Source organism: Magnolia sinica, chromosome 9 (assembly GCF_029962835.1).
Source record: "Magnolia sinica isolate HGM2019 chromosome 9, MsV1, whole genome shotgun sequence".
Classification (NCBI taxonomy): Eukaryota; Viridiplantae; Streptophyta; class Magnoliopsida; order Magnoliales; family Magnoliaceae; genus Magnolia; species Magnolia sinica.
In genome coordinates this window covers 88,107,718-88,135,566 of record NC_080581.1, presented here as the reverse complement: position 1 = coordinate 88,135,566, position 27,849 = coordinate 88,107,718, and the positions used below count along the sequence as shown (strand labels likewise).

General features: G+C 39.8%; 1 protein-coding gene across 1 annotated transcript; it reads left to right on the top strand.

The window, feature by feature from the left end:
* The first annotated feature begins 202 nt into the window (after positions 1-202).
* LOC131255988 (subtilisin-like protease SBT5.3) lies at positions 203-27,849 on the top strand. Its single transcript, XM_058256958.1, has 11 exons — positions 203-573; positions 797-906; positions 1,054-1,151; positions 1,246-1,410; positions 4,707-4,815; positions 20,848-21,385; positions 21,932-22,026; positions 23,181-23,426; positions 23,549-23,663; positions 23,903-24,116; positions 26,731-27,849. Exons 1-11 carry the CDS (start codon positions 487-489, stop codon positions 27,273-27,275), a joined length of 2,322 nt encoding a protein of 773 aa, XP_058112941.1. The 5' UTR covers positions 203-486; the 3' UTR covers positions 27,276-27,849.

Below are 27,849 nucleotides of genomic sequence, written 5' to 3'. Positions count from 1 at the left end.
ATTTTTAAGTCATGTTCCATCTATAACAGGAAATAACAGATAAATGGTCTGGATTAGAGAACCATCGGCCCATCTGTGAGAATTGAGAACAAGCGTATTTTGGGCAAAGATACATCACTTACATAACTGCAATTCACTTAAAAGATGTAAACCGTCCGTTTCCATCATCTTTCCCTCTCTGATCACTTAAAAATGAATGAATTGAGAGTAAACCCAAGAGTCTGTCCCCCCCTCTCTCTGCTAACTGTAATTTAGGAACAGAGCCATTCCATCTTTAAAAGCCCAAGAGAAACAGTATCACACAACATTATTTTCTCCTTAAAAGGGAAGCTTTTGAACAGGAAAAGGCTTTCCCACTACTTTCCGTTATTAAAGAAGGAAACAAGGTTTCAATGGAAACAGAGCTTTTGAAAACAAGGGAAACAGAGGAATAAGAGAGAGAGATATATAGAGAGAGAGCTTTGAGAAACGAGAGAAAGAGAAACGATGAAGATTGAAAGGCTTTCTCTTTTTCTTCTTTTAGTGTTGCTTGTCTTCTCAATCTTGCAAAGACCCACCTTTGCTAGCAAAAAGGCAAGCATTATCTTCGTTTTTCATGTATAAAAGATATTGATAGTGCAATAAGGGTGGAGAAATTGCTTTTCAGTTATTATTATTATTTTTAATGATTTTTAGTACAAATCGGATTTGGGTTTTCTTCTTTTCAGTCTTTTATTTGATAATCTGAATTCGGTTTTTCTTGTGTTTTGGTTTTGATATGAATTTTTGATGGATTTGTTCTCTTTCTGTTTTTCAGTCTTATATCGTGTACTTGGGAGGGCATTCTCATGGGTTTTCAGCTTCTTCGATTGACTACGAGCGAGTGACGGATTCGCATTATGAGTTTCTGGGATCTTTCTTGGGAAGGTGAGGAATTATAGTAATCATTTTCCCATTTCTATCTTTTTCTTCTTCTTATTTATTTATTTTTTTTTTTTAACTTTTGAATTCTCCTGAAGAATGTACTTATTTATATGTGTTTTGTTTTTTTCAATTTTTTTTTTTTTTTCACAGTAAAGAAAAGGCGAAAGGCGCTATCTTTTACTCCTATACTAGACATATCAATGGTTTTGCTGCAAATCTCAAAGACGAAGAAGCAACAGAGATATCGAGTTTGAAACAATCTCTATATCGTCATTCCTCTGTTTTCCCCTGTTGTTGTCTTTTGCCTCTTATCTATGTTCTTGTTTGATTTGTTCTCTGTAGAACGGCCGGAAGTCTTGTCTGTTTTCTTAAACCAAGGAAGGAAATTACACACAACTCGGTCATGGAATTTTCTTGGGCTAGAGAGAGACGGTGTAATTCCTGCAAGATCGATATGGCGAAAAGCAAGATTTGGAGAAGATACAATCATCGGGAATCTCGACACTGGTAATCTTCATCTTATATGCTTTAAATTCTCATATACTGTTCAATTTTCCATTTGAATCCAAGACCATCTCCATCTGCAAACGTCAATAGCAATCAAGTAATTCACCTCCAAAACATCTAAATCACCCCAAAAAATATCATGTAGTAAATATTAAAAACTCCCATTTTCGAAAGTGTTTGTTGTTTATATATATATATATATATATATATATATATATATATTATATATAAAATATTCATGATGGTGGGCCTTTATCATGGTCGCCCTTGGTTATCTTCTACAAAAAGAATGCAAAAAAAGAAAAAAAAAAGGAGATATAGGCTAAAATGGAAAACTTATAAAAATGTACTATTTTGATGTAATCTCATGTTCAAGGAAAAAGAAAAAAGAGAATAATTCATCTCAATGGAGTCCTAGTCATTGAATATTTTTCCACAGTTTCATGCTTTTGGGCATTTGATGTTGAGAGGTTTTGTTTCATTCAATGCCCATCTGATTTATTCTTTGACAGTTTCATGCATTTGGGCACTTGATTTAAGTGGGCCATGTGAAACTTCTCTACATTTTCCTCCAGAATGCTCAGTATTTCAGTTTGATAAGGATATCTCACTCAATTGGAGAATCCTGTAAGATATCCCATTCCCTATCTCAAACAGATAGGCTGTAGTAGAGATATGGTATATCTTTGATGGAGAATCATGTGAGATATCCTTAACACAATTAAGCTCCAGTGGGTTAGGTAGCCTGTCTGATCTTTAGACCTGGCTACCTGGACCAGACCATATGGGTCTCTGGCCTAGGCTTCTTGGTCTACATCTAAAAGTTTGGGGCTGAATGGTGATAAGACCACCTAGGGGCTTAGGTCAAGCTTTTTAGTACATATCACGTGAGGCTGAGAAAACTTAGCCAAGGTCATGAAGATAATCATATGTATCATCCATATATAATTTTATTACATAAAATTAATATTTTTATTATATAAAATTAATAGTTTTATTATATATAGGTTTAGGAAATTTTTGCCCATGTAATTAGTCATAGGGAGGGAAAATCCTTTGGCTTTTTGTATGGACCTTCAACCTGAGGGTATTTTTGTCCTTTCAACTCCTGAAAGGAGCCCACACCCACCTCTCTTCTTTGCATGTATTTTAAGCGAAAGACTGTTTACATGTGTTTCAAGTGAAAGATATCATTAAAGAGCCTACGTGTGGCTCTCTCTCTCTCTCTCTCTCTCTCTCTCTCTCTCTCTCTCTCTCTCTCTCTCTGGTATTTTTGTCATTTCAACTCCCGAAAGTAGTCCGCACCCACTTCTCTTCTTTGCATGTATTTCAAGTAAAAGACATCATTAGAGAGCCTACATGTAGCTTCAACCTCTCTCTCTCTCTCTCTCTCTCTCTCTCTCTCTCTCTCTCTCTCTCCCTCCACGCGCTTTGCAAGTGCATAGCCCTAGTATTGCATAATGGGCCAGCCTTATGCTCCACAAACTTCTAATCAAGTTGAGCTTTGGCACTTGTGTCTGGCTCTGGCTCAAGTTGGGTCCATGTATTTTGGGGTTAGATTCAAGTTCAAGCTTGCATCTTTACTTAGCCTTATATTTTTGGGTCAGGCTTCTTATGGTCTAGATCCAGCCCAAGCCTGGCCCATGGACACCCATAATTTCTATTAGTAACATGATTGAGAAAGAGAGAAAACCTGTGATTTGTATTGGAGACTTTCCCTCAACCTATCTTTTTGGGCAATGATCACACTATTTCGACCTTTGTAATTGTCCTAAGTTCGCACTGTGTGGTGCCTTTTTATGATGTGTATGCCAAACCATGAAGTTGAAACGCCTTTTTAATGTTCGCTTTTTATGGTGTATGCCAAGCCATGAAGTTGAAACGCCTTTTTAATGTTGATCGTACTCTACAAGAATCCCTTTAATCCAGTGGCAGACACCATGAGGGCCTGTTTGGCGGGGCCAATCCCATGGGATTAGGAGGGATGGGATGGATTTTAAGGTAATGATGGTGGTGTCAATGGATTGGTTTAAGATCCATGGGATTGCTATATCCCGGGACAAGTTCACTGGGTCTGTTTGGCACGCCCGGCATATCCTGGGATTTTACCTTCCAATCCATCCAACCAAGGGATGGGATCAATTTTAAGGTAATGATGGTGATGTCAGTAGATTGTTTTAAGATCCATGGGATTGCTTATATCCCGGGACAAGTTCACCAGGTCTGCTTGGCTCGTCATGCATATCCCAGGATATCGCGATCCCATCCCTCCTAATACCATGGGATCGGTCTGGCCAAACAGGCCCTAAGGAGCAATGTATAATCATGCCTAAAACCCATACATTCGCTTTTTGAGGCCCATCCCAAATTTGGAATGTCTTGAGTTTCAGTGTATCCTGTGATATCTTAATGACCAGATGGAGGACATACGCAACATGGTGAACCCCACACAGCTCGAACATACGGTAGCTTACTGTAAATTTTCGAAAATACATACGTGATCAATCTCCTTTTTAAAATCATGTTTCAAATGAACTGCTACGTTGTTGATTAAAAATTAGGCTATTCACTTCACCATATGCTCTAGTGTTTGAATTTAGATTATTTAATAGTTCTTTGAATTTGGGTTATTTGATTTTATAAAATCCATAGGAGATTCCTCTTATTTCTTTCAATTATGCCATATTTATACTTTTAGATTCAGATAATGTTGCGTGTTATAAAAGGTGCCTACTGTCGTCAAAGCGGGCCATGGGTGGGATCCACCACTTACACGATTCAATCAAAGTACACGTGGGCAACTTTATCATCCTACGGTCATGTATCACCAGCATTTCTACCCTAAAAATGTTTTCCTACCAATTAATGCCTCCCTAAGTGATTGACTTTTGATACCCTAACATTTTCTTCATTTTGGACCTTTTATTATTATTTTTGGTCACATGATATTGCCCCCCATTAGATTGTCACAAAAGTGTAAGTGTCCACTAATTAAATGGGGTTTGAATGAAATGAACAATACCATTAGCTCCTTATATTAATATCAATATAATAAGTATTCAAAAGTGATTGGATTTTGATACCTCTAACGTTTGATTGATTTAGGCGGCTTGGAATTGATTGGCCCACCTCATATTTTCCACCATTAGGTTGTCAAAAAGGTGTATAGTGTGAAGTAATTAAATGGAGATTGAATGCAAGTACCATTGACTAATTATAATAATATATAACTGTTTCATTGTCAATCCCTATCATGTTTGACATTTTTCTTTTTGTGGGGTTGTGTCAATGGTCAGGAGTGTGGCCAGAATCGGAGAGCTTTAACGATGATGGAATGGGACCAATTCCATCAAGATGGAAGGGAATATGTCAGAATGACACCCAAGTTGGAGTTCGTTGTAACAGGTCTGTTTTCTACCACCTTTTATATATGCCTTGCCTTGTATAAAGAAGAAAAAGACCCAAATGATCACAGTTTCGGTCCTCGAGTGAGTCCGACTCGAACGACTCATTCGAGTCCACTTGGATTCAGTGCTACCTAATCCGATTCGATAGTATAAGTCATAATGACTTGGTTCGGATTAGTCTAAGCCAGACTCGGACTCGGATCGAATCAGGCATGCTAGACTCGGTACTGAGTCGGGTCAAGTTCGGGTTAGGTATATGTCAAAATCAGATCGAGTTGGGTCAACCCTAGCTCGGTCCAACTTGACTCGATGCCCAGCTCTAACTCTTTTTTTCTTTTTTCTTTTTTTATTTATTTTTTTTTTAAAATTTTATACACGCACTCACATTATAGTGGAATTTCACCACCTATGGGTACTTGAACCCTTGACCAGCTCTAACTATGAGTCAAACCCAAATCACTCGACTGGGGCGAGTCGTGAGTCAACTCGAGACTAAACGAGATGATCCAAGCCCGAAAACCATAAAAATAACTGACTTGTCGGAGTCATCTTCAATTCATTACTATTCGATCTGTTTCTACCATTAGTCGCCTGATTCAACCCCAACTCAGGTGAGTCATGATTTGACTCGAGACTGAACAAATTCTGCCTAAAAGTCATTAAAATAACCCCCATTTTAGCTTGTGAAAATGGGCTTGACACATCACATTTTCATGTGATATTCCATTATAGTATTATAGAAGTGAAATGCTCCATTGCTTTCAAAGTCCTTTAAGTTATAGTATTCCTGGTTGCTTTAGGACACTTATACATGTCTAATCCGTTGGGAACAGATATCATTTGATGGGCTAGCATGCACAATCATGCAGAAAAGTTATCCATTTGATCAATGGCCTTCAATATGGACAGCCAATACCATTTAAAAGGTCCTTTCAACTTTCTAATCCATCTATCTGTTAGTTTCCATCATAAATTACTAAGGATTTTAAAGAATCAATTTTGTTAGGTGATCATAACCATCCCATCCATCTATTCCAAAAAGGATGCGGCTACAGAAAAAGGCCAAACCAAGAATAGATTGGATCATCCGTTCAGGGTGATTTTTTCGCCCTCCGTCCCATTAAATATCTCTCGGACTTAATGGACAGTTCAGATTGATTGATTAGACTGTCCAATTAAACCTATACAATTAGGAACACCATAACTTATAGTGCTAGATATTGGTGGAACATTTCTCATCATGGCTGGTAGGGAAATTGGTTAGTGCATGTGATACTGTCTCAAGAAAAACAAAACTAGTACATTTTGTTTGTAAGAAATATATAAATGTCATCTAAAGTGGAGGTTCATCCAAATTAAGTAGGCCCATCAAAAATCAACTTTATAAATAAAGTTCAAAAACAATGAAGAGAGGAAAGTGACATCTGTACCCACCTTTTGATACATGAACCTTTGTTTCTACATTTGGTATCTGAATAATAAGCTTTTATACCAAAAGTTAAAGTGAAAATGTGTAGGTATAAATTAAAAAGAGAGATGCTCATGTCTCACCTGGTGGACCACTTATTTGTGGTCCAACTATCGGATAACTTACGTCAGTGCCCCGTCTAGCCTGTCTAAAAATTAAGGGAAAGTGCTAAGTGCTTATTGGGGTTAGTTTCTCTAACATGAGAAAATCACTTGATGTCCATGAAATCTACACCGTCCATCGGATGCCCCACTCCTTGTTAGGCCTTTATCTAAAAATTTGCTGAGTCAACACTGACACAGGGATGGACTTAATGAGGTCGAGAGTCTTACCCAGGGAATAATTATTCCGAATCCATGTAGGTTCACTAAACTTCTTCGCAGAGATTCCTTGAATCCATCAGGAGAGAAAAAAAAAATTAGAGATAAATTCCAATAAATTTCGAAATAAATTGATTGATGATTAAAAAAAAAAAACGAGTTTACAATTCCTTAAATAGTGATATGAACCCTATGAAAAAGTTTTAGAATCAAACTACAACTCAAACTCACTAAAATCATGACTTATTATAAATGGTAAACTTACTATTTATATGCGGTCATGATCCCTACTAGACTTCATGGTTTTTGGCCAAAAATAATAAGTGTCTTGTTTGGCTTAAATATGTTATTTTTCTATTTTTTCTAAGTACTTTTCATGTTGGACACAACTCTTAAAGCTCAAGGGATGAAGAGTTATAATCAAACTAAAACTTACTATAAATATTAAAAATGAAAATAAAATTGATTTTTGACTGTCGATATGATAGAATCTCGTAAATTCAGCATGTGAAACCTGACCTAGAAAGGTTAGTTGGCTAAAGTAGATTCTCCTATACCAAAATCATATACGGTATGTCAATTAACTCAATCAAGCTTGCGAGATATGCTTGTTTTAAGGTTCTGACAGTCCGGATCACTCCCGACTCCAATCAAGCCTTCTCTGGTCCAACTTGGCCATGAAATTGTCCGTGACCCGCTCTACATCAAACACTCAGGTGGGCCATGAAAAAACCTAAAACCTTTAAATTTATGTGATATGGTCCCTTCCAAATGTACATGTTATGGTCCAACTTGGGTACATTCTAGATACTTATTGGGTTTACTTTCTCTAACATGGGAAACGACTTAACGTGCATGAAATCAACACCATCCATCAGGTACAACACTCCTTGTTTGCCCTTTATCCAAAAAAACAGGTTGAGTCAACACTCAGGTGGGCCACCATGAGAAAATGCCGAAGACCTCTAAATTTATATGGTATGGTCATCCTGAGTTTTAGAATACCGTGATTTTTTATTTTTGGGTGGAGGCACACAAGGTGAATGAATTGGATGACATATGAACACATCAGTGGGCCCCACATGAATCTATCCAAACTCTTTCCTATGATGTGGCCTACCTGTGTTTTGGATTATCCTACCTGTGTTTTTGAGTTCAGTGTTTAAGATGAGGCATCATACCTAGTGGACATGGTGGATCTCATGAAAACACCATCCACGTGGCTATTTGTTTCTGTACCTAGGGTGAGGTATGACAAGCACCGTTCATTTGGAACTGTCCACATAATGTTTGTGATGGTTGAGCTCTAAGGGTGCAAATGGGGTCAGATTTCTTTCGAGTCAGTGGAAAAATCAGCCCAATCCACCCCATTTTATGTGTGTCACACTTGTATTTTTTTTAAATTATTTTTTTTAATGCCTGAGCCTATTCATCATTTTCTATGGTGTGACCCACCTTTTGAGTGGATCTGGCTATTTTTTGCACTAGGTGACATTCATGATAGGGCTAGTTTTGGCAGATTAGACGTCGTTGCACATCTATGATTGGTTGGTACTTATCATAGCTTGAATGGTAACTTATTTTCCGACTGTCGGCATTAGCATTTATCACAAGAATATTAATTTTAATGCCTTTTGTTATATATATATATATATATATATATATATATATATATATATATGTGGAGAATATAGTTCTAAAATTCATTGGGTCGACCCGAAATTCATCTGAGTCGGCTCAGTGAGTCACGTGGTGACTCAAATGAGTCACGAGACGAGTAGTAAATAGGAGGAAGCTCTACTACATGGAGGGATGAGATGAACCTAACTGGTGCATCAGATCTAATGTTTTCTTTTGTATTTTATGTTACTTATACTATTTTTAATTATGTTAAATACTTATCCAGTCGAGTTGGGTGGAGTCTTGAGCCAATTTAACTTGTTTGAACATCGAGTCGAGATTCTAGGTTTTTGGAACTATGTTATGACACCTTTTTTGAAACATGGACCATAGAATAATACCATGTTTGTTGTATTTTAATATTAAGCACTAGAAAGGAAGGGGTCATATATCAAAATCATCTCTCTTTATGGGTTAATTTCATTAGAAAACAAAGACTAGATTTTGTTAAAAAATAGAAAGAAAAAAAAAAAAAAAAAAAAACCCAAAAACATGCTGCTAAAATGGCAGATACTATACCTTATCTTGGTGGGGCCCATCCACTTTATAAAATAAAGTAATAAATTCCATCCACTTTTTTTAGTGAGGAGGATCAGTGACATCAGCCAACTGCAAAAAGGACCTATTTGTTAAAAGGCCATCCATTTAGAATTCCTGTACAAAGTTCATGGAATCCTACCTGGGATTTGACATTTAAATCCACGTTTTGATACACATACCCCGTTTTTTCTTCTACTTTCCAAAACATATTAAAAAAAGTATTAAAAAAGGTGTGTGTGGGTACAGACGCTTTTTATGTCAGTGGTCATTTGAGAGAGATCACACGTCATGCATGCATGGTTAGGGTTGTTGTCGGGCGGGCGCAAATGAATCTGTATGCGCTCACTCGACCAAGGGAATCGAAGTCAGGTTGTATCTTATTCATATGTGTACCACCGTATATGTATGATGGTCAACTCGGCACGCACATATACACATGTAATATAGTTATTTTATACTTTTATTATAAAATATTAGGACCATCAATGCACGGACTGGACTGTCTGCCTTTTAGGCCTGGTCTGGCTTGGCCGAGCTTGGGATTCGAGATATATATATGTATACATATATGCGCACTTTTGCAAACTTTTTTGATAACTCATCATATGTGATGTTAATCCAAAATTTGAATGGTTCATGTAAAGCATGAACTCATGAAACCCCAGACTTAATTTTTTACTTTGATCCAAAACTTTGGTCGACCATAAAAAATGAAAACATTTTCTTCCCTTAATTTACATTTCTCTTTGATATGGCCCACTAGAATTTTAGATAAGGGTAAAATTTTATACCTTGGGCATGACACGGGTGCAAAGGTGTGCACGTGCATAGGTGCACCGGTGAACATGAACATATATATATATATATATATATATATATATATATATATATATATATATATATATATATATATATATATATCCCTTAAACCTCAACTGCTGATCGGCCCAAACCGGGTTGAGCCAGCCAATTAGGCTCGAGGACTAAGCTGAGTTAAGCTCAAGTTGGGGTAGCCTAATAGTTGAGCCAAGCTGAGTTGAGCCAAAACATGGTCTATTAACACTCATATTCAGAGCAGGTAACCTTGAAATATTTATAAAAAGATATTTAGGGAAATTTGTTAAACTTTGTTCTATTTTAATTTATACTTATTTTCTAATAAAATATTTAATTAAAATCCACAATATTACAAAAATGTATAATTACTGTTTTATTAAAAGAAAATAATTAATATTTTACAATATTTAGCCAACTTGGAAAGGTTGTCTCTTTTAAAATATTTAAAATATGACACAGTAAATAAATAAATTTACATATATTAAGAGGTTATAAGGTTTTAAAACATTTAAATTTAAATTATTTTAAAATATTGCATACTAAATATTTAATTAGAAAAAATTTAATTGTAAAAGAAAATATGCTTATTTTACAAATTCGTGAGTGGGCATGATGTGATGTGTGTATGAAGTCCACTTCGTCCATCATATGAATCACGAGTCCAAAACTTAGTTGGGTCACACCATATAAAATATTTCTTTAAAAATTCATAAATGTCCATGGTGTGGCCCCCCTAAGTTTGAAATATCCTGATTTTTGGGTTGTCCATTCATCCTGGTGCGATGCATAAATGGATCATTTGTCATATTAAAAATATGATAGACCTGGCCCACAATCTAAAAGGTTTTAGTGTTGGATGTTCTCATCCCAAACGGTTTCCTGTGGTGGGACCCACATGTTTTGAATTGACCTAAACATTTATGTAGTGGTTGAATTTGAAAGGACACACCATGTGGATGGAGTAGATGTGGCCCCTACACCATGTTTTCAATATACGTCTAAACACTTAGAAAATACCCAGATACCATGCACAGTCCCAAAAATATGCTTTTAGATGTAATCAGATGGATAGAAATAAAAAATTTCTGTGGTGGGCCATATTCAATATAAATGCATTGCCCGGATCATGAGTTGACTAGCTTGATTTTTAAGCTAGAGCATGTTCCTGGTGGGTCCCAACTGATAAATGGCCTGGTTCTCACACGAGTGTGCCTCAAGCCCACTCCAAAAACCAAGTCGATCTAACCATTAGACCGGACACATGGACTTGTTTTTTATGCTATCACCAAGTGATTTCACCCTATTTTCATGGTGGGACTACCTTGTTAGGTGGGATGGATGTTATGCAAACACAAAAGGGGGGCCACGAACAAGTAGTTGTATGTGGATTGGGTACTGCCCCTGCTAGAGGTGTACATGAGTTGAACCGAGTCGAACTTAGCATAGCTCAGCTCAACTCGACTAGTAGGTAACCCGAGCTCAAATTCTGCTCGGCTCGGTCCTTGAGCCTATCTAGCTAGCTTGGCTTGATTCGATTAGCAGCTCGGGACATTTCAAACTAAGTTTGAGCTTGTGCGACATTTTCTCATTAACAACACTTTATATATATTTCATCAAACACTTGGCAATCAACATCAAAATCAACATTGAGGGTAGTCACATTTCGTTGAGTCATTTTATCAAACACTTGATGAGGAGCATCAATATCAAAATAATCGAGTCACCGAGCTGATTTTTGAGTTGAGGTTCAATCTGAGTAGAGTTGAGCTCGAGTAAGCTCGGCTCGAAATTTTTTCGAGCTCCAAAAACTAATTTGACTCAATTCGAATCCAATTTCAAGCCGAGGCGAGTCGAGCTTTTCCAAGTTGAGTCAAGGTGATGGAGCTAACTCGAACCGTGTACAACTCTAGCCCCAACCCCTCCCTAGCTAGGAATAGACTGGGACTCTAAGGGCCACCATAATGTATGGGTTTTATCTATACCATCCATCTATTTTTCTATATCATTTTAGGGTTCCAGCTTAAAAATGAGGTAGTTTGAAAGCTTAAGTGTACCACAACATAGGACGCAACATTGATAATGACACCCATTATTGAAACCTTTTTAGGGCCCACTATAATGATTAATTGTCATCCAACTTTTTCATAAGGTCACACCAATTTAGATGAAAGGAAGACACAAATATTAGCTTGATCCAAAACTTTTGTGGCCCCCAAAATGTTTTCAACAGTAAGTGTTTAATCCACAATCTGGTCCACTTGAGCTTTGAAACTCTCTCACTTTTCAGTTTGTGTGTAAAATGATATGGCAAAATGGATGGATGGTGTGGATAAAACCCATACATCAGGGTAGCTCTCAGAGCTATTGTCCCTTACTAGTTAGGACTGGTCCCGTAAGTAGGGTTGTACACGAACCGGGCTAGCCCGATTAACTTGCTCAACTTGGCCCGAAAAAGCTTGACTCGGCCTGACCCGGAACTGACTTTGGGTTGGGACGGATCATTTTCTTTGGCCCGAAACTGAGTTCGGGCCGAGTTCAGACATGTCCCAATTCAGCCCAACTCGGCCCGAAACCCGACTCGACCTAGCCTGACTTGGTCAAGTGGTGTATATATGTATATATTTTTTTTCAAACCCTACCCGTCCCTTTCCCCTTTACCCTTCTGGGATAGTTTATCGCCCATCTTTGAAGTGACAGTGACTCATTCACCTCACAGACGTCTAATTTGAACGACTTAGATTCATCCAAATACAAAAAGGAATTATCATTTCCTGACTAGTTAGATTTTTTGTGGAGTCTATAGTTCAACTATTTAAACCGTTGATCGAGGGCCTTATAATGGGATGCGGATTACCTGCTAAAACCCTTTCCATGAACTTGCTGTAAGGTCCGAAACTGGCCCGAACTCGCCCGATTGCCGACTGGGCCGGGTTCGGGCAGGACGTGTTGGCCCGGTGACCGGGCCGGGTCGAGTTCGGCCTGCTGACCGGGTTGGGCCGGGCCGGGTTTGGCCCAGTTCGACTCGGATCGACCCGTGTACACCCCTACTCGTAAGTACCCAATCCAAATCTAACCCGAGTTATCGGGTGTTTGTTTATTATTTCATAGGTGTGGCCCACATGTTCACCTGACAACCCTGCTGGACGGGTTGGATATCATGTAGACGCCATGATGGCCCACACACTACTAAGCTAGCTGTGTTTGAGCATTTCTCATAATATAATATATTATTTTCCTTCCATTTTTCCCGATGACACTAAAGTCGTTTTTACCAACGAATATAGGAAATATTCAAAGGCACATGTTATTGCGTGTTTAAACAACTTCAACAGTCCATTTTTCCTAGGGTTTTAGAAATCCAACCACGTAAATAAACACTATTTCCAAAATCAAGCTGATTTCATTATCAGTTGAGCAACACATGAACGTTGTCTGTTGACCGTTCATTTCTTTTATACTCATGCTCCTCACCTGATAATCAAATCCACGTGATTTCACAAGGCCAGTGGCAGTTTCAACACACACGATTGTGTGCCCACATTAATATAGGAGTGGAGCACTTATTCTAATCCTTCTCAAGTCCAACCGCTTGGACCATAACTTATGGTCCACCCACTTGATAAGTTCCAACTTGTTTAGTAAATGTGAAATCCAACACTTAAAATAGGTAGGTCCCACCATGAGGAACACCTATATTAAAAAATCAGCCTTATCCACATATCAGGTGGGCCACACCATAAACACAATCTTTAGCCATTGAGAATAGAAAAATACAATTGTGGTCCACTCAATAAGTGGATATAGTGGATTGTTTACATTAGTTTATCCTCATGATGGGGCCATATCATTGCATGGGTTGGATGCCCCATGCACATGAAAGGTTGGGAATTATCCACTTATTATAATCCTTCTCAAGTCCAACCACTTATTATAACTTCCAACCTGTTAAGTATATGTGAAATCCAACACTTAAAATAGGTAGGTCCCACTATAAGGATCACTATATTAAAAAATCAGCCTTATCCACGTATCAGGTGGGCCACACAACAAACACAATCTTTAGCCATTGAGAATAGAAAAATACAAGTTTGGTCCACTCAATAAGTGGATATGGTGGATTGTTTACATAAGTTGATCCTCACGATGGGGCCAACTCATTGCATGGGTTGGATGTTCCACACACATGAAAGGTTGGGAATTATCCACTTGGTTCAACGTGACGTAGATTACAACCGGTTGAATTTAAGACCTCATTATAATATATACTCATTGATGTAGATGTAACTTCCATCTTGTTCAAGCGTCCACTAAATGCATTTTTCTAAGATTTTCTACTTTAAAAAAGTCAGCTGTTTCCTGTAGCTTTGACGAGATGCGGTCACATCAGGGGCAGCAGCTCAACATTTTTGGAGGCCTTAGGCAAGTCATAAAAATGAGACTTTTTTTGATAAAAATAAAGTTAGAATTTAATTTAAAAAAATGAAATTAGAATTTATTTTTTTCATAACTTAATTAGCAATAAAATAGGTAGTTATGGTTGTAGGTTTTAGGAGAAGAATTTATTGAGAATGATGCTGTTATTTTGAAAAGAAATGATAGAGTTATACTATTATTATTGATAGTTTTAGTTTCTAGAATTTGTTTTTTATTTTCAATTTCAAATTCGTAAACTAATTTTTAGATGTTCCTAATTTGTAGGTGTAACGCCCTGGAAATCGGGAGTCGTGCATACACTCGACTCCCGAGTATCACTTATAACTGATTTCTCTTATTAAAATACGATTAATCAGTTTTAAATACGCAGCCTGAAATTTTCTGGAACATGAAACATAACCACACATGTCTACTGAAATAAAAAGGGATCAAGTATATATATACAGGTCCAAAAATATACATAGGTCGCACTAGACGTGCCCAACAAAATCACAAAAGAATAGTATGTCCAAAAGAATAAAGCTGATTCTACTACTCAGCGATCCAACGTCCCATCTACTGAGTCGATGAAGACCCCCTCATCAACTGGAAGTAGGAGAACTCGTCCTCCTCCTCAAGGCTCGCGTCGCCAGACTCCTCATACTCTACATCACCTGCATCTACGAGCGAGTCTGGTTGATGTTTTAAAACACCGTCCCAGAGTAGGAGTAAGTGATCAACTCAGTGGGTACTATTAGTTTTAAGTTGTAACAGACATCAATTATATTATGCGTTTAATGAAAGACAATCATTCAAAAACACTTAACTAATCTTATTAATGTGTATGCATGATAGATGATATGATGCATGTCCTCGCCACAATACTCCCTCAAGCGACTCCGTCTAACGATTGCGTATGAATAACACTCCCTCATGGCGACCTCGACTGCCAAGTCGCCAACCTAGCTAGTGCGATGCGATGGTAGCATTAGCCGAGTTCTTAATTAGTTCCATTCATCCATTAGGTTAGAAAAATTGATACACCCCACGTATCAATGCCCTCAACTAGTTATGATGCCAAGGCTCCTCAACGTGCGAGGCAAGGGCACCGCGATCCTTGATCCCGTCGGGTCCCCAATTCCGGACTTCAAGCACATGGGGAGTGCTGAGAATTGGGATTGTTCGCGGTCATTACGGGGAGGCTCGTCACCCTAGCGTAGGCCGACAGCTCGGATACATTGTCCCATTCCACCATGCCCAGCTCATGAGTCGGTGGATCGGCTCCAAATAGTTAGTAATGGGCTACAATGGTTGAAGGGTGTTCCAGGTTCTATACATATGTGAGCAAACAGGGTTAACGAACAAGGTTGGTCAGTAAGTAGGCTAGACCGCACGAGTTAGGCGAGTATGGGACAGACGACATCGGGTACGAGCGACCCATGTAGCCTAACTACTGTCGCCCACACGCACCCACCCAAATCCATGGGTTTAATTTCAAGACAGTCCTACCAATGAGACCACCTTCACTCTTCTCATATTCCTGACGAACCCAAGGATTTGATGGTAATCTATAGCATGTCAACTAGCAGGGTTATCATTTAGTATAAAACAATATCATGTTCATATTTTCTCAACATACAATTTATATTTTCCTATTAAGTAAAGCTACCAATATCATGAAACAAAAGTGCATGTATTTTGTGTGGGTTAGTGAGGAAGCTAAGCACTTCCTATACCTAATAGAACCAAATTACACAAGAGTTAATAGATCATACATGCTATGAGGCAACATCATATGAGAACTAAATAAGACAAGTACATGCAATCATCCATTGAAACCAAATCATACGAAAGGCAACAACATTCCATAACCATTCCATGTGAATCGATAGGATCAAGGGTAGGGTCTTCCCTAGGTTTGTCTAGATTCTCCAAATGCATCATCTAAGCAAGCAAAATTATTAAACTCATACTAAAATTGGTGCTAGGCCACCTAAGAACAATAGTCCGCACCTATGGATCGTTGGAGGCTTGGAAAACGACCTAGGAGCGCCGAACTCGGAGTCGATCGGCTGAAATCCTAAGACAATGTACTTGCATGTTAGAATCTCATGCAAATCCACCCTCAACACAAAGGATTACAAAAAGATGGGCGCTTACCTCCCCAATCGGTTGAGAATCGAGCTTGGAGTGTGGATGTGGGAGAAAGGAAGGAGATTGTCAAAGTTCCAAGTTTCTTTAGGCTCCTCCACCAACAACACCCTCCTTCACTCTCTTCTTTCTCACTTATTTCTCCACTTTCTCTTCTTCCTTTTCCTCATAGGGCAAATTCGTATGGGGAGAGGGGTGCCTCAAAGAAGCCCCTTTTATAATGCCAGATTTGGTGCAAATGGCTCCAAGCGTTGGGTTTTTACTATACTAGCCCTATGGGAGAGTTTTTCTAGCTTCTAAGGCCCATTATGAGGTATATATATTGATATACACTGTAGGATAGTTAGCCTTAATGATGATCTATGTATGGACATGTTCAGCCCGCCATTTGGATGCCACGATGGATGTCAAGCCCAGTAAGACAGACATTATTTTATAGTTTTGAAACTAGTAGCCTGCCAACAAGCGGTGCAGAGTTTATTCGAAAAATCAGGGCATTTATAGAATGAATTAGGTATTGAGATTTCTCTTGAGTAATGATTAGGGTTTGGATTAACTATTTTCATAATGTGACATATTTATAACTAGTAAAAGTGGAGATTTAATCAAGATTACTCTAAACCGTCAGTTTTAGGCTAAAAGAGTAACAGAGTTGATTTGGTCTATTAGTCAAGATCCGGGGCTGATCTGACTCGGCTTCGGTTAGATCTTTACTTTACTTATGATTGTCTTAATTAGTTAGCGATGGGTCGGTTAGATTTGGGTCCTATGTGAGTAAATCATGGGGCTAAACTTGGTGTTCAAGTGATCGGGCGGATTCGTTGGCTTTCTACGGTTGATTAATCGAACTTGTGCGGTTCTTTACTGGTTCCACTCGTGTGTAAGCTAACATTAAGTGCTAATGGTCAGTAAGTGACTATATAAGTTAATTACAAAAAAGAAAATTTTAAGGATTTTTGAAAATCCAAAACAGTGAAAATCCAGGATATTACAGTAGGCCTTTCAATAAGTTTTATTTCAAAAAATTTAAACTTTTTTTCTTCTTCTTAATTTTAATTTTGTTATAATATAGGACCTTTATAATTAAGAAATTTTAATTTTGCTATAATACAGGGCATTCATAACTAGGGGGCCTTAGGCAATTGCCTCACTTGCATACCCCTTTGAGTCGCCCCTGGGTCACATCCACGAGATATCCAGACCCTACATCTATTGTACCTGTAATTGGATAGGACACCCATCATTGAAACCTTTTTAGGGCCCACTATAATGGTTAATTGCCATCCAACTTTTTCGTAAGGTCACACAGACTTAAATGAAAGGAAGACATTGGGTTCCAGTCCTTACCTCAGTGGTGGACTTTGGTGGCATTTGGCGCATGGTATTAGATGCGATTAGCTGGGATGGAATTGCATTTGCCCCGTGCCAAATCCACTCCATGTTTGGGAAGATTGGAAAAGCTTGAAATTAAATTAGATGGAATTGCATTGGTCCTGTGCCAATTCCACTCAATGTTAGCAAGTTGTGTAGGTCCCACCATGATTTGTGGGCTATATCCACACCGTCCACCCATTTTTCGAGATCATTTTAGAGCATAGGCAAAAAAATAAGATAGATCTAAAGCTTAAGTGGACCCCACCATAGAAAGCAGAGGGGATTGAATACCTACCATTGAAAACTTCTTTGGGGCCACATAAGTTTTAGATCTGATCATTTTTAGGCCCATGCCATAAAATGAGGTTACAAAACAGATGAACAGTTTGAATATAACATGTATGTGTTATTCTCAATGGTTTCAAATGATGGTGGGTATATCCATTCAATGTACCACCATATTACAAACATGGCATGGAATTAAGCTTATCCCATAGTATTAGGGGACGATCCCTCTCATATATAGTAATTATGTTTTTTGAATCCCATCCCACATAATCCTTCCCAATACAATGCGCCAAACACCCCCTGGGGAGTTTCAACACGAGGTCTCGGGTTGGATGCCCATAGGCGGTGAAATCCCACTATTGCATGCATGGGGTGTGTGTCTGTGTCGGATGCAAGATGAAACAAATATCAGCTTGATCCAGAACTTTTGTTGCCCCCAAAATGTTTTCAACAGTAAGTGTTTAATCCGTAGTCTGGACCACTTGAGCCTTGAAACTACATTTTTTAGTTTGTGTTAGAAAATGATATGACAAAATGGATGGATGGTATAGATAAAACCCATACATCAGTGTGGCTCTCAGAGCTGCTGTCCATTACTAGTTAGGACCGGTACGGGGAAGTACCCAAGCCCACATGTTCACCTGTCAACCTTGCTGGACGGGTTAGATATCATGTAGACGCCGTGATGGCCGACACACTACTAAGCTAGCTGTGTTAGAGCATTTCTCGTAATATAGTATTTATCTTCCTACTATTTTTCTCGATGACGCTAAAGTGGAGGAAATAATCAAAGGCACATGTTGTTGCGTGTCTAGGCAACTTCAACCGTCCATTTTTTCCAGTGTATTAGAAATCCAACCATGTAAATAGACACTATTTTCAAAATCAAGCTGATTTCATCATCAGTTGATCAACACATGATCGTTGTCTGTTGACCGTTCATTTCTTTTATACTCATGCTCCTCACCTGATAATCAAATCCACGTGATTTCACAAGGCGAGTGGCAGTTTCAACACACACGATTGTGTGCCCACATTAACATAGGAGTGGAGCACTTATTATAATCCTTCTCAAGTCCAACCAGTCGGACCATAACTTATGGTCCACCTAGTGGATAACTTCCAACGTGTTAATTTTATGTGAAATCCAACACTTAAAATAGGTAGGTCCCACCATGAGGAACACCTACATTAAAAAATCAGCCTATCCACATATCAGGTGGGCCACACCATAATCACAAGCTTTAGCCATTGAGAATAGAAAAATACAAGTGTGGTCCACTCAATAAGTGGATATAGTGGATTGTTTACATTAGTTTATCCTCATGATGGGGCCATATCATTGCATGGGTTGGATGCCCCACGCACATGAAAGATTGGGAATTATCCACTCAGTTGAACGTGACTTAGATTACAACCGGTTGAATTTAAGACCTTCTCATTGTAATATATATTCATTAATGTAGATGTAACTTCCATCCTTTTCAAGCGTCCACTAAATGTATTTTTCTAAGATTTTCTACTTTAACAAAGTCAGCTGTTTCTCGTAGCTTTGACGAGATGAGGTCACATCCACGAGATATCCGGACCGTACATCTATTGTACCTGAAATTGGATAGGCCATGCACAGAGAATCAGACCAATCAGATGATCCTAGCTGTGGATTTGGAGATATCCATCCAATCAAGATCAAGGGTTGGCTGGAATTATTGTTAACCGTTTAATCAGGAATCGAGGCTCCAGGTCCATGTGATTTTCGGGCGGTGGTCCATCCACGGTGAGGCCCAGTAGATGAAAGGTCCGGATCTTGAAAACGTGCACAATATGTTTGGATATTGAATGCATGATGACAAACTTATATGATTATTTAATAACACTAGATTCTCTTATTATTTTATTATTAACACATTATCAAAAACTATAGGATTAGATAATGGGATATGATACGGTGCAGCCGTAGGGAGCGGATCACCGGATTAAGGTAGAGCCATCTCTCCATGGTGTAGATAGTAGGACTATGTATCAATCGGGTCCGTCCATTTACTTTTCCGTACCGTGGGTGGAAAAAGGTTGTAAAATCGCATGGATCAGATTATTCTGTCCATCTATTCGAAGGATCTAAAATGTATTGGATTGGATTGCATAATAGGCCTGATTTTTGAAACATAAGGCATCTATGATATGTTCCAGTAGATGGATGGACCCGATTGATGAGTACCCGGCAAAATATACTTGAGGAGAGATGGCTATACCATACGGCAGACTACATGTTTCTGTGCGCACGCGTACCGGGATTTAGACGACCATATCTTGGTAAAGGTGCGCTCTTGTGGTGGGACCGGTTTTCTATGAGGCCCATGTCAACTTTTAATATGATCCACTCCGTTGATATTTTTCTAACCATGATTCTCACCGTAGAAACAGAAATTAGGGCTGGTCGACAACTTAGGTGGCCCACAACATAGGGAACAATGTAAAACCATTGCCAAGACCTCAAAATTCACATGGTGTGGTCCACCTGGGTTTTATAATGGTCAGATTTTGGCGTGTCCATTTGTCCTAGTGGACCGTTGTTCTTTTGGGCCCCTCTTGAGTGGACCAGTGGACCACCTTGGATAAAAAAAAGTCTATTTGATGGGATAATCCTAACCAGTCGATTTTGACATCCAAATATTCCAATGGTTTGGATCACTGAACAATGGCCCCACGTGTACAAAACTCTCCGATGTAACCCTCAAATCCATGTCCTACATATAGACGGTTGGAAAAAAAGAGAAATACCAACGGCCTATATTCAACGTTTAAAAAGGTCCAAATATCGTAGGCCAGGATCTTCTGATCTGGAAGATTTGTGAGGCATGCAACATCAAAGATGTAGCATAAAGGATCAACGGTCAGGATTACTAAACCATGGTCCCCACGTCAAGCTACGATAATCAATTATATCCAATTTCTACAGGAAGCTGATCGGGGCCAGATATTTCAATAAAGGCTACGAGGCTTATGGGGGTGTAATCAACGCGTCCACATCCTCCGCACGTGACACCGAAGGCCATGGGACCCACACTCTATCAACGGCCGGTGGTGGCTTTGTCCCCAGTGCGAATATCTACGGCTATGCTAACGGGACAGCGAAAGGTGGGTCACCCAATGCACGTGTGGCCGCTTATAAGGTCTGCTGGGAGCCGATCAACGGTAGTGAATGCTTCGATGCAGATATCATAGCTGCATTCGATACAGCCATCCATGATGGGGTTGATGTACTGTCCGTATCTCTTGGTGGGGACCCCAGCACTAGTTTTTTCAACGATGGCGTGGCCGTCGGATCATTCCACGCCGTTAAAAATGGGATCGTGGTCGTTTGTTCGGCTGGGAATTCAGGGCCCACTCCAGGTACGGCCTCAAACACAGCACCGTGGATCTTGACGGTGGGGGCCAGCACCATGGATAGGGAGTTCCCATCCTACGTTCGGCTCGGGAACAACATGCAATACAAGGTTTGATTTCCTTCCATACATATAAACAAGTCAGAGTGTGCGCCTGGTGGGCCACAGATCGAGGTTAGCATGCATTTAAAGAAAAAACATATGATTAACGGTCATAATTATTCTTATTAACGGTCTGGATTATCAATATGTGGGCCCCACTTGTCAGAATCGAGTATGAGCGGCATGCTCGAAAGTGGTGGGTCGGGTATCATATGATTCCTCCACTTTAGTAGATAGCGTCGACTTTGAAGTGGGTGGTTGACCGTTATTTTGTCGTTATATCAGAAGTCCAAGCAGGTGGGCCCCACGGTGGTCCATCTAGTGGAATTTCGCTGTGGGCAGATCTTATCACCATCGGACGGTGATGGATGGTGATAAGATCCAACTACGGTGGAACTTAGCTGTTGGTGGGGCCCACTTCTTCGGATGTGCTTTGTGTATGCGATCCAACCCGTCCAACAGGCAGATCCAAATATCAGATGGGTATACAGTGGGACCCACGTGCAATTGGACTCAATTACTTTTTTTTTTTCTTCTAATTTTTATATTTGATAGGGACAAAGCCTTTCCAATGAAGTCCTACCAGAGAAGTTCTATCCTCTGATCAGCTCCGTCGATTGCAAGCCTTCCAACTCGACGAGTCATGATGCGTAAGATGGAATCCATTGAACGGTTGAGATCTGTTAACCTTCACCAGGTGGGTGCGTAAATCTTCACCAATGATAAAAGGTGCTGATCGAATTAGCCTCTTGTATTGGAAAATTGATGAAAACCAGGATAGATTGGATGATCTTGAGGTGGCCATTCTATTGGACGGCCCAGATTAGATAGCACAATCACCTATGGTTATCGTGAAGGTTTACACACTTCACCCATGTCTTTATGAAATCCGAGCCATCCATCATGTGGGTCATCAGGTGAACCACATGTGCGCATTGTACTACCCCGACTTTCTGCGCAGACCATCAACAAGGCAGTCCCACCTGATGGAGGGCTCGGATCTTTCACTCTTTTTTTCCTGCATTAATCTTCTATCAAAACTAGGGCTGAAAATCAGGCGGGTTCGGTCAGGTTGGTGCTCAATCCTAACCCAACCTAAGGTTCCTATACCTCGGCCCTAACCCAATCTCAACCCAAGCCCAACCTAAGTGGGCTCAGTGGTGTTGATCAGGTTGGTCGGGTGTATGCGAGCTAATATTTTCGTTATTAAATTAATTTATTATATTTAAATATAGGTCCTATTTTTTGTATTTATGATTTTATTAATTATATATGTGATTATTCATTGTAAAGAACTTCATTTTTTTTTTTAAAAAAAAAGTTAAAATATAGGACAACTACTCATTTACAAGTCATGTAGCATAGCACGCAATCTATTTGAGAGAGAGAAATCGGGCATATCTTGTTAGCTTAAGTCTTTAGAAATGACATGGACAAATGAGACCCGACATCACTAGTGTCCTTTCAACACAAATGATCCACATTCAATTATATTTTATAAGTAACTTATATATTGATCAGGTTCGGATTGAGTAGGGCAACCCGAGACCTCAACCCAAGCCCAACCCAACCCAACCCAACCCAACCCAACCCAAGTTTTATCGGGTTGGTGTTTGCATGGCCCAAGCTTGAGATAGGACCGGATATATCTTGCCCGAGCCCAACCCAATGCTGGGTCGGTCACAGGTCAGCCAGGTTGAACCCACCCAACTTTCAGCCCTAATCAAAACCGTGCGTTTTCTTGCAACTTGAATCTAGCCACATGATCAGTGTGGCCCATTTTGATTTGATCTGATTTTTGCAGACAACTGTGTTACATTGGATGCCTTGATCCCAACAAAGTGAAAGGAAAGATCGTGGCCTGTCTTCGTGGTATTAATGCAAGAGTAGAGAAAGGTGAAGCCGTCCGTCAAGCTGGTGGGGCTGGGATGATCCTGGCCAATGATCTAGCCAGTGGAAATGAAATCCTAGCCGATGCCCACGTCCTCCCAGCCACACACATCTCAGCCACTGATGGGATTGCTGTGTTCGCCTACATTAATTCAACAAAGTAAGTTCTCGTGTATGGATGGATATCTTCATTGTGGGGCCCACCTGATGATCTTCTTGGATCTAAATGGTGGGCCACACTTTAAAATCCATTTTTAGCTTTATTAATATTTTTTTTTGTAGGGAGCCTGTGGTGTACATTACGGGTCCCACTACAAATCTCAACACGAAACCTGCACCGTTCATGGCTGCCTTCTCATCTCAAGGTCCCAGTCCCGTCTCGCCCGAGATCCTTAAGGTTTGTGATCAATCCCACTGATTTAATTCATCTGAACCGTTCCCCTGTTATGCTTCAAGATCCGACCCGTTCAACCGTTCGATGGGTAGCCTATCATGTAAAGGTCCACCTGATTTTGATGATCCAGTGGGTAATGGAAAAAATAAAAGTAGATCTCAGTTGTGGGACCCATGTAAAGTGGTGTGGCCCACCAATCTTGTACTTTTTTTTATTTATTATGATTATTATTTTTTGGACAGCCGGATATTACAGCACCAGGGCTGAGTGTTCTTGCTGCATATAGCGGAGTATCGAGCCCAACGACCCTGGCTTTTGATTCACGTCGGGTCCTTTTCAACGTTGTATCTGGAACGTCCATGTCATGTCCTCATGTTTCTGGGATTGTGGGCCTTCTCAAGACTCTACATCCTGACTGGAGCCCAGCAGCTATTAGATCTGCAATCATGACCACTGGTGAGAAATCTCTACTCTTTTATAATTCAATTACAGTTAGGAGTGGCACTGGGCCGGATGTGTCAGGCCCATCTTTGAAATGGGATTGGGCCTTTTAGCTTGGCCCTGGACTGTGATTCTATATCTTCCTTGCCACCAACCATGCTTCGTTGAGTCATTTTATCAAACGCTTGGTGAGCAACATCAATGGCAAAGTAACCGAGTCATTGAACTGGTTTAATCTGAGTTCGATTCGAGCTGGATTCGATCCGAGTCGAGTCGAGCTGGGGACTGCTCGAAGTCGGCTCAAACTCATCTTCGAGCTCAAAAACTCTGCTCGACTCGGCTTGTACTCAGCTTTAAACCGAGTTGAATCGAGCTTTTTCGAGTCGAGTTGAGCGAGCTAACTGAGCTAGCTCGGTTTGTGTACACCCCTAATTACAGTTAGGAGTGAAACTGGGCCTGATGTGTCAGGCCCATCTTTGATCTGGGCCTGGGCATCACTTTATGGGCCAATCATTTTGAATATGGGCTTGGTCTCGAGTCATTGTAGCCAGACTCAGCCCAACTTAGGATGGACGTGTGTTTTATTTTGGGCAACACATGTACCTCATGTGCAAACCATTGGATGGATTTTCTAATTATCTATTTCTTTGTGCATGTGTGGCCCACATGATCAATTGATGAATTTGGAACATTCATATGGGAAATTAGGAAATTCACCAATCTTCGATCTGGGTCCAATTTTACAGGCTGGCCTTAAGCCTAATGTCATAGGCCCATTCTGGGCTTGGGTCGGGCTCACAAATCAGGCCTCTTAAGTGTTGGGCTGGGCCAAGCCTACCTTGAGACAGCCCAAAATCCGGCCATTGCCACTCTTAAATTACATTCGATAGCAAATTGGGGAGGGCTGATCTAAACCTAATTTGGGTTAGGTTGTTAAGGTCCTCAGGTTGGGTTTGGGTTGAAATGCATCAACTGGATTCAGGATGGGAATAATCACATGTACAGAATTCAAGTTGAGTCCAGTTGGAGGTTGGACTTAAGTTTATCTACAACCTAACTCAACCCAACCCAAATCACATAGGGAATGACGTGATGAGGTCGATCACCGCCTTTCCTCACTGAATAATTACTTTGGATTCACAAAGCTCTATGTATTCCTAAAAGAGTTTCCTCGAGGAATAAAAATTGAAATAATTTCTAATAAATTTGAAATAAATTAATTGATAATAAAAAATTAAAAAAGGAAAAGAAATTACAATCCTTTAAATAATGAGCTTAAACTTAGGATGAAGTTTGAAAAGTTTTAGACTCAAACTTCCTAAAAATAGTAAACTTAATATTTATAGATGGTCTTCATTCCTACCGGACTTCATGGTTTTCGGCCAAAATTAATTGGTGTCCAATTTTGCCTAGTTATTCTCACATGACCACTACAACTCAAAAGGATCAAAAGTTATAATCAAACTAAAACTTACTGTTTATAGTAAAAATAAAAATAAAAGGAACTTTTGACGGTCAATCTGATGGAATTTCATGAATTTGGCACTGGCATAGCTGGGTTGATTGGCTAAAGTAGCTTCTCTTATCCTAAAATTATATAGGATACGTCGAAAATTAAACTCATCCCAATTTGTGAGATATGCCTGTTTAAGGTTCTGATGGTCCAGATCATTTCTGCCTTCGGCCATCTCTTGTCCATCTTTGCCATGAAAGTATCTGCGATCTGCTCTACATCACCAACCCCACAACATGTGGGGTTGGTTTGGGTTGAGGGTTAACCAAAGCCTGATCCAACAGTAAGAGGACTCAACCTGCAATTAGACCAAACCCAATTTCCAACCCAACTAAGGTTCCCAGAATTTTTCTGTGCTAAAACTAGACCGTCCAACCAGACATGAACTGGCCCAGCCTGACAAAAATACATGTGGCTATTCCCACCGAGCCTGAAATATGTTGGCAATTTCCAACCCTGACCCACCTTATACGGACCATGACAGCCTGACCTAACCTGACGAACCAAGTTACAGCCCTAAATCCAGTGCATTTTTCAATTTTCCTAAAGAAGTATAATGGTCCATTATCCTTTTATTTTCCCAAATAATGATGACTAGTCCTTTTATGAGTGTATGACAATCCGGACCGTCCAAAATGTGGGCCCGTTTTGGGTGGACCATAGCCAAATAATGACACCAGTCGAGAAATCTTGACCACCTGATTTGCCCATTTTGTATTTGAACTGTCTACTGATTTATTATTAACCATCTATTTGATGGCCAATAATTGGATGGCCAGGATTGTTCGATCTCTGAAATTCCCCTTCTAATAGGTTGGCCATCGTGAGGATCACATAGTGCAAAAATCAGCCCTATCTACTCATGAGGTGGGCCACACCATGAAAACAATGTGTAGCCATTGATAATAGATAAGTGATTAAGGTGCACCTAGTTGCATCCCAACAATTGAATGATCAAATCGATCAATCCAGGCTGTCCATTAAGTCTAGCTGTCCATTTATGTATGACCATGCAAAAATGACAATATCAGATGATCTGATCCGTCCATTAGCTGGCCATCTTTTTTAGTTAAGATCTGAATATTTTGTACTAACTCATCCTCACATGCCTTACAGCAAGAAGTCGAGATAACATGAGAGAGCCCATGAACAATTCCTCCTTCATCAAGGCCACACCTTTCAGCTATGGCTCCGGCCACATTTGGCCTAACCGTGCGATGGACCCTGGCCTAGTCTACGACCTGACCACCGAAGATTACGTCCACTTCCTATGCGCCCTTGGCTACAATGCAACCCAAATTGCAATGTTTACAGACCACTCTTACTCATGCCACCCTACCAAGATGTCCAGCATCCTAGATCTCAACTACCCTTCGATCGCGGTCCCTTATCTCATCACCTCCACGACCATCAAACGAACAGTCAAGAACGTTGGCTCACCGGGCACTTACACGGTCCGTGTTGATGCACCCAGAGGCGTATCAATGTCGGTTGAGCCGACTAGCCTGGTTTTCGAAAGGACAGGCGAAGAGAAGACATTTACAGTTAAGCTGACAGCCAAAAGGCATTTGGGCAGTGATTATGTTTTTGGGAGGCTTATATGGTCTGATGGTGTGCACTATGTGAGGAGTCCAATTGCAGTCTCATCTACAAGCATATAAAAGAAAAGGGTTTGATCTTTTGGTCTTGATGACTCGAGTCGTGGTTCGATTATGTAAGGGTGGTGGTTGGGTTGCTCTTGACTAAAATTAGGTTTTTTGTTTTTTGTTTTTTGTTTTTTTTTGGGTCATTTTGCCTGTGTGGTGACTAAGGATTGCCAACATGGGTTGCCCCATAGGACCCACATGATCTATGATTAGAGTCGTCCATATTCTCATTGCTACCATAAGCTATGGTCTAATAATCAGGCTTTAAGATGGTACTGAGTCCTGGCCTTCGTTTTTAGAAGTGGAATGTGAACCCCTGAAAACTTTCAGCAAGTGTTCTACATTCATCTATATAGTTAGAATCATCCATTCAGCTTAATTCTATTAAGGTGGGCCATATAGAATAGCATCCAATGCTGGTGAGGCAATCTCAAGTTGGCAATCTTTAAGTCATGAGAAAACATTTTTATTTTGTAACCGTAGCGGAATAACTGCAATGGAAGAGGCTGTTGATTGGCGAAAGATGGTTGATTATAGATAATTATAATAATTAAGTGAAGGGATGAGAATTCATACCATGCATTTGTCT

Excerpts from the sequence above, each read along its gene's own strand:
- LOC131255988 (XM_058256958.1), top strand. The coding sequence starts at position 487 with ATGAAGATTGAAAGGCTTTCTCTTTTTCTTCTTTTAGTGTTGCTTGTC. Across the intron at positions 574-796 it reads CCACCTTTGCTAGCAAAAAG|TCTTATATCGTGTACTTGGG; the intron begins GCAAGCATTATC and ends TCTGTTTTTCAG. Across the intron at positions 22,027-23,180 it reads AACTCGACGAGTCATGATGC|ACAACTGTGTTACATTGGAT; the intron begins GTAAGATGGAAT and ends TGATTTTTGCAG.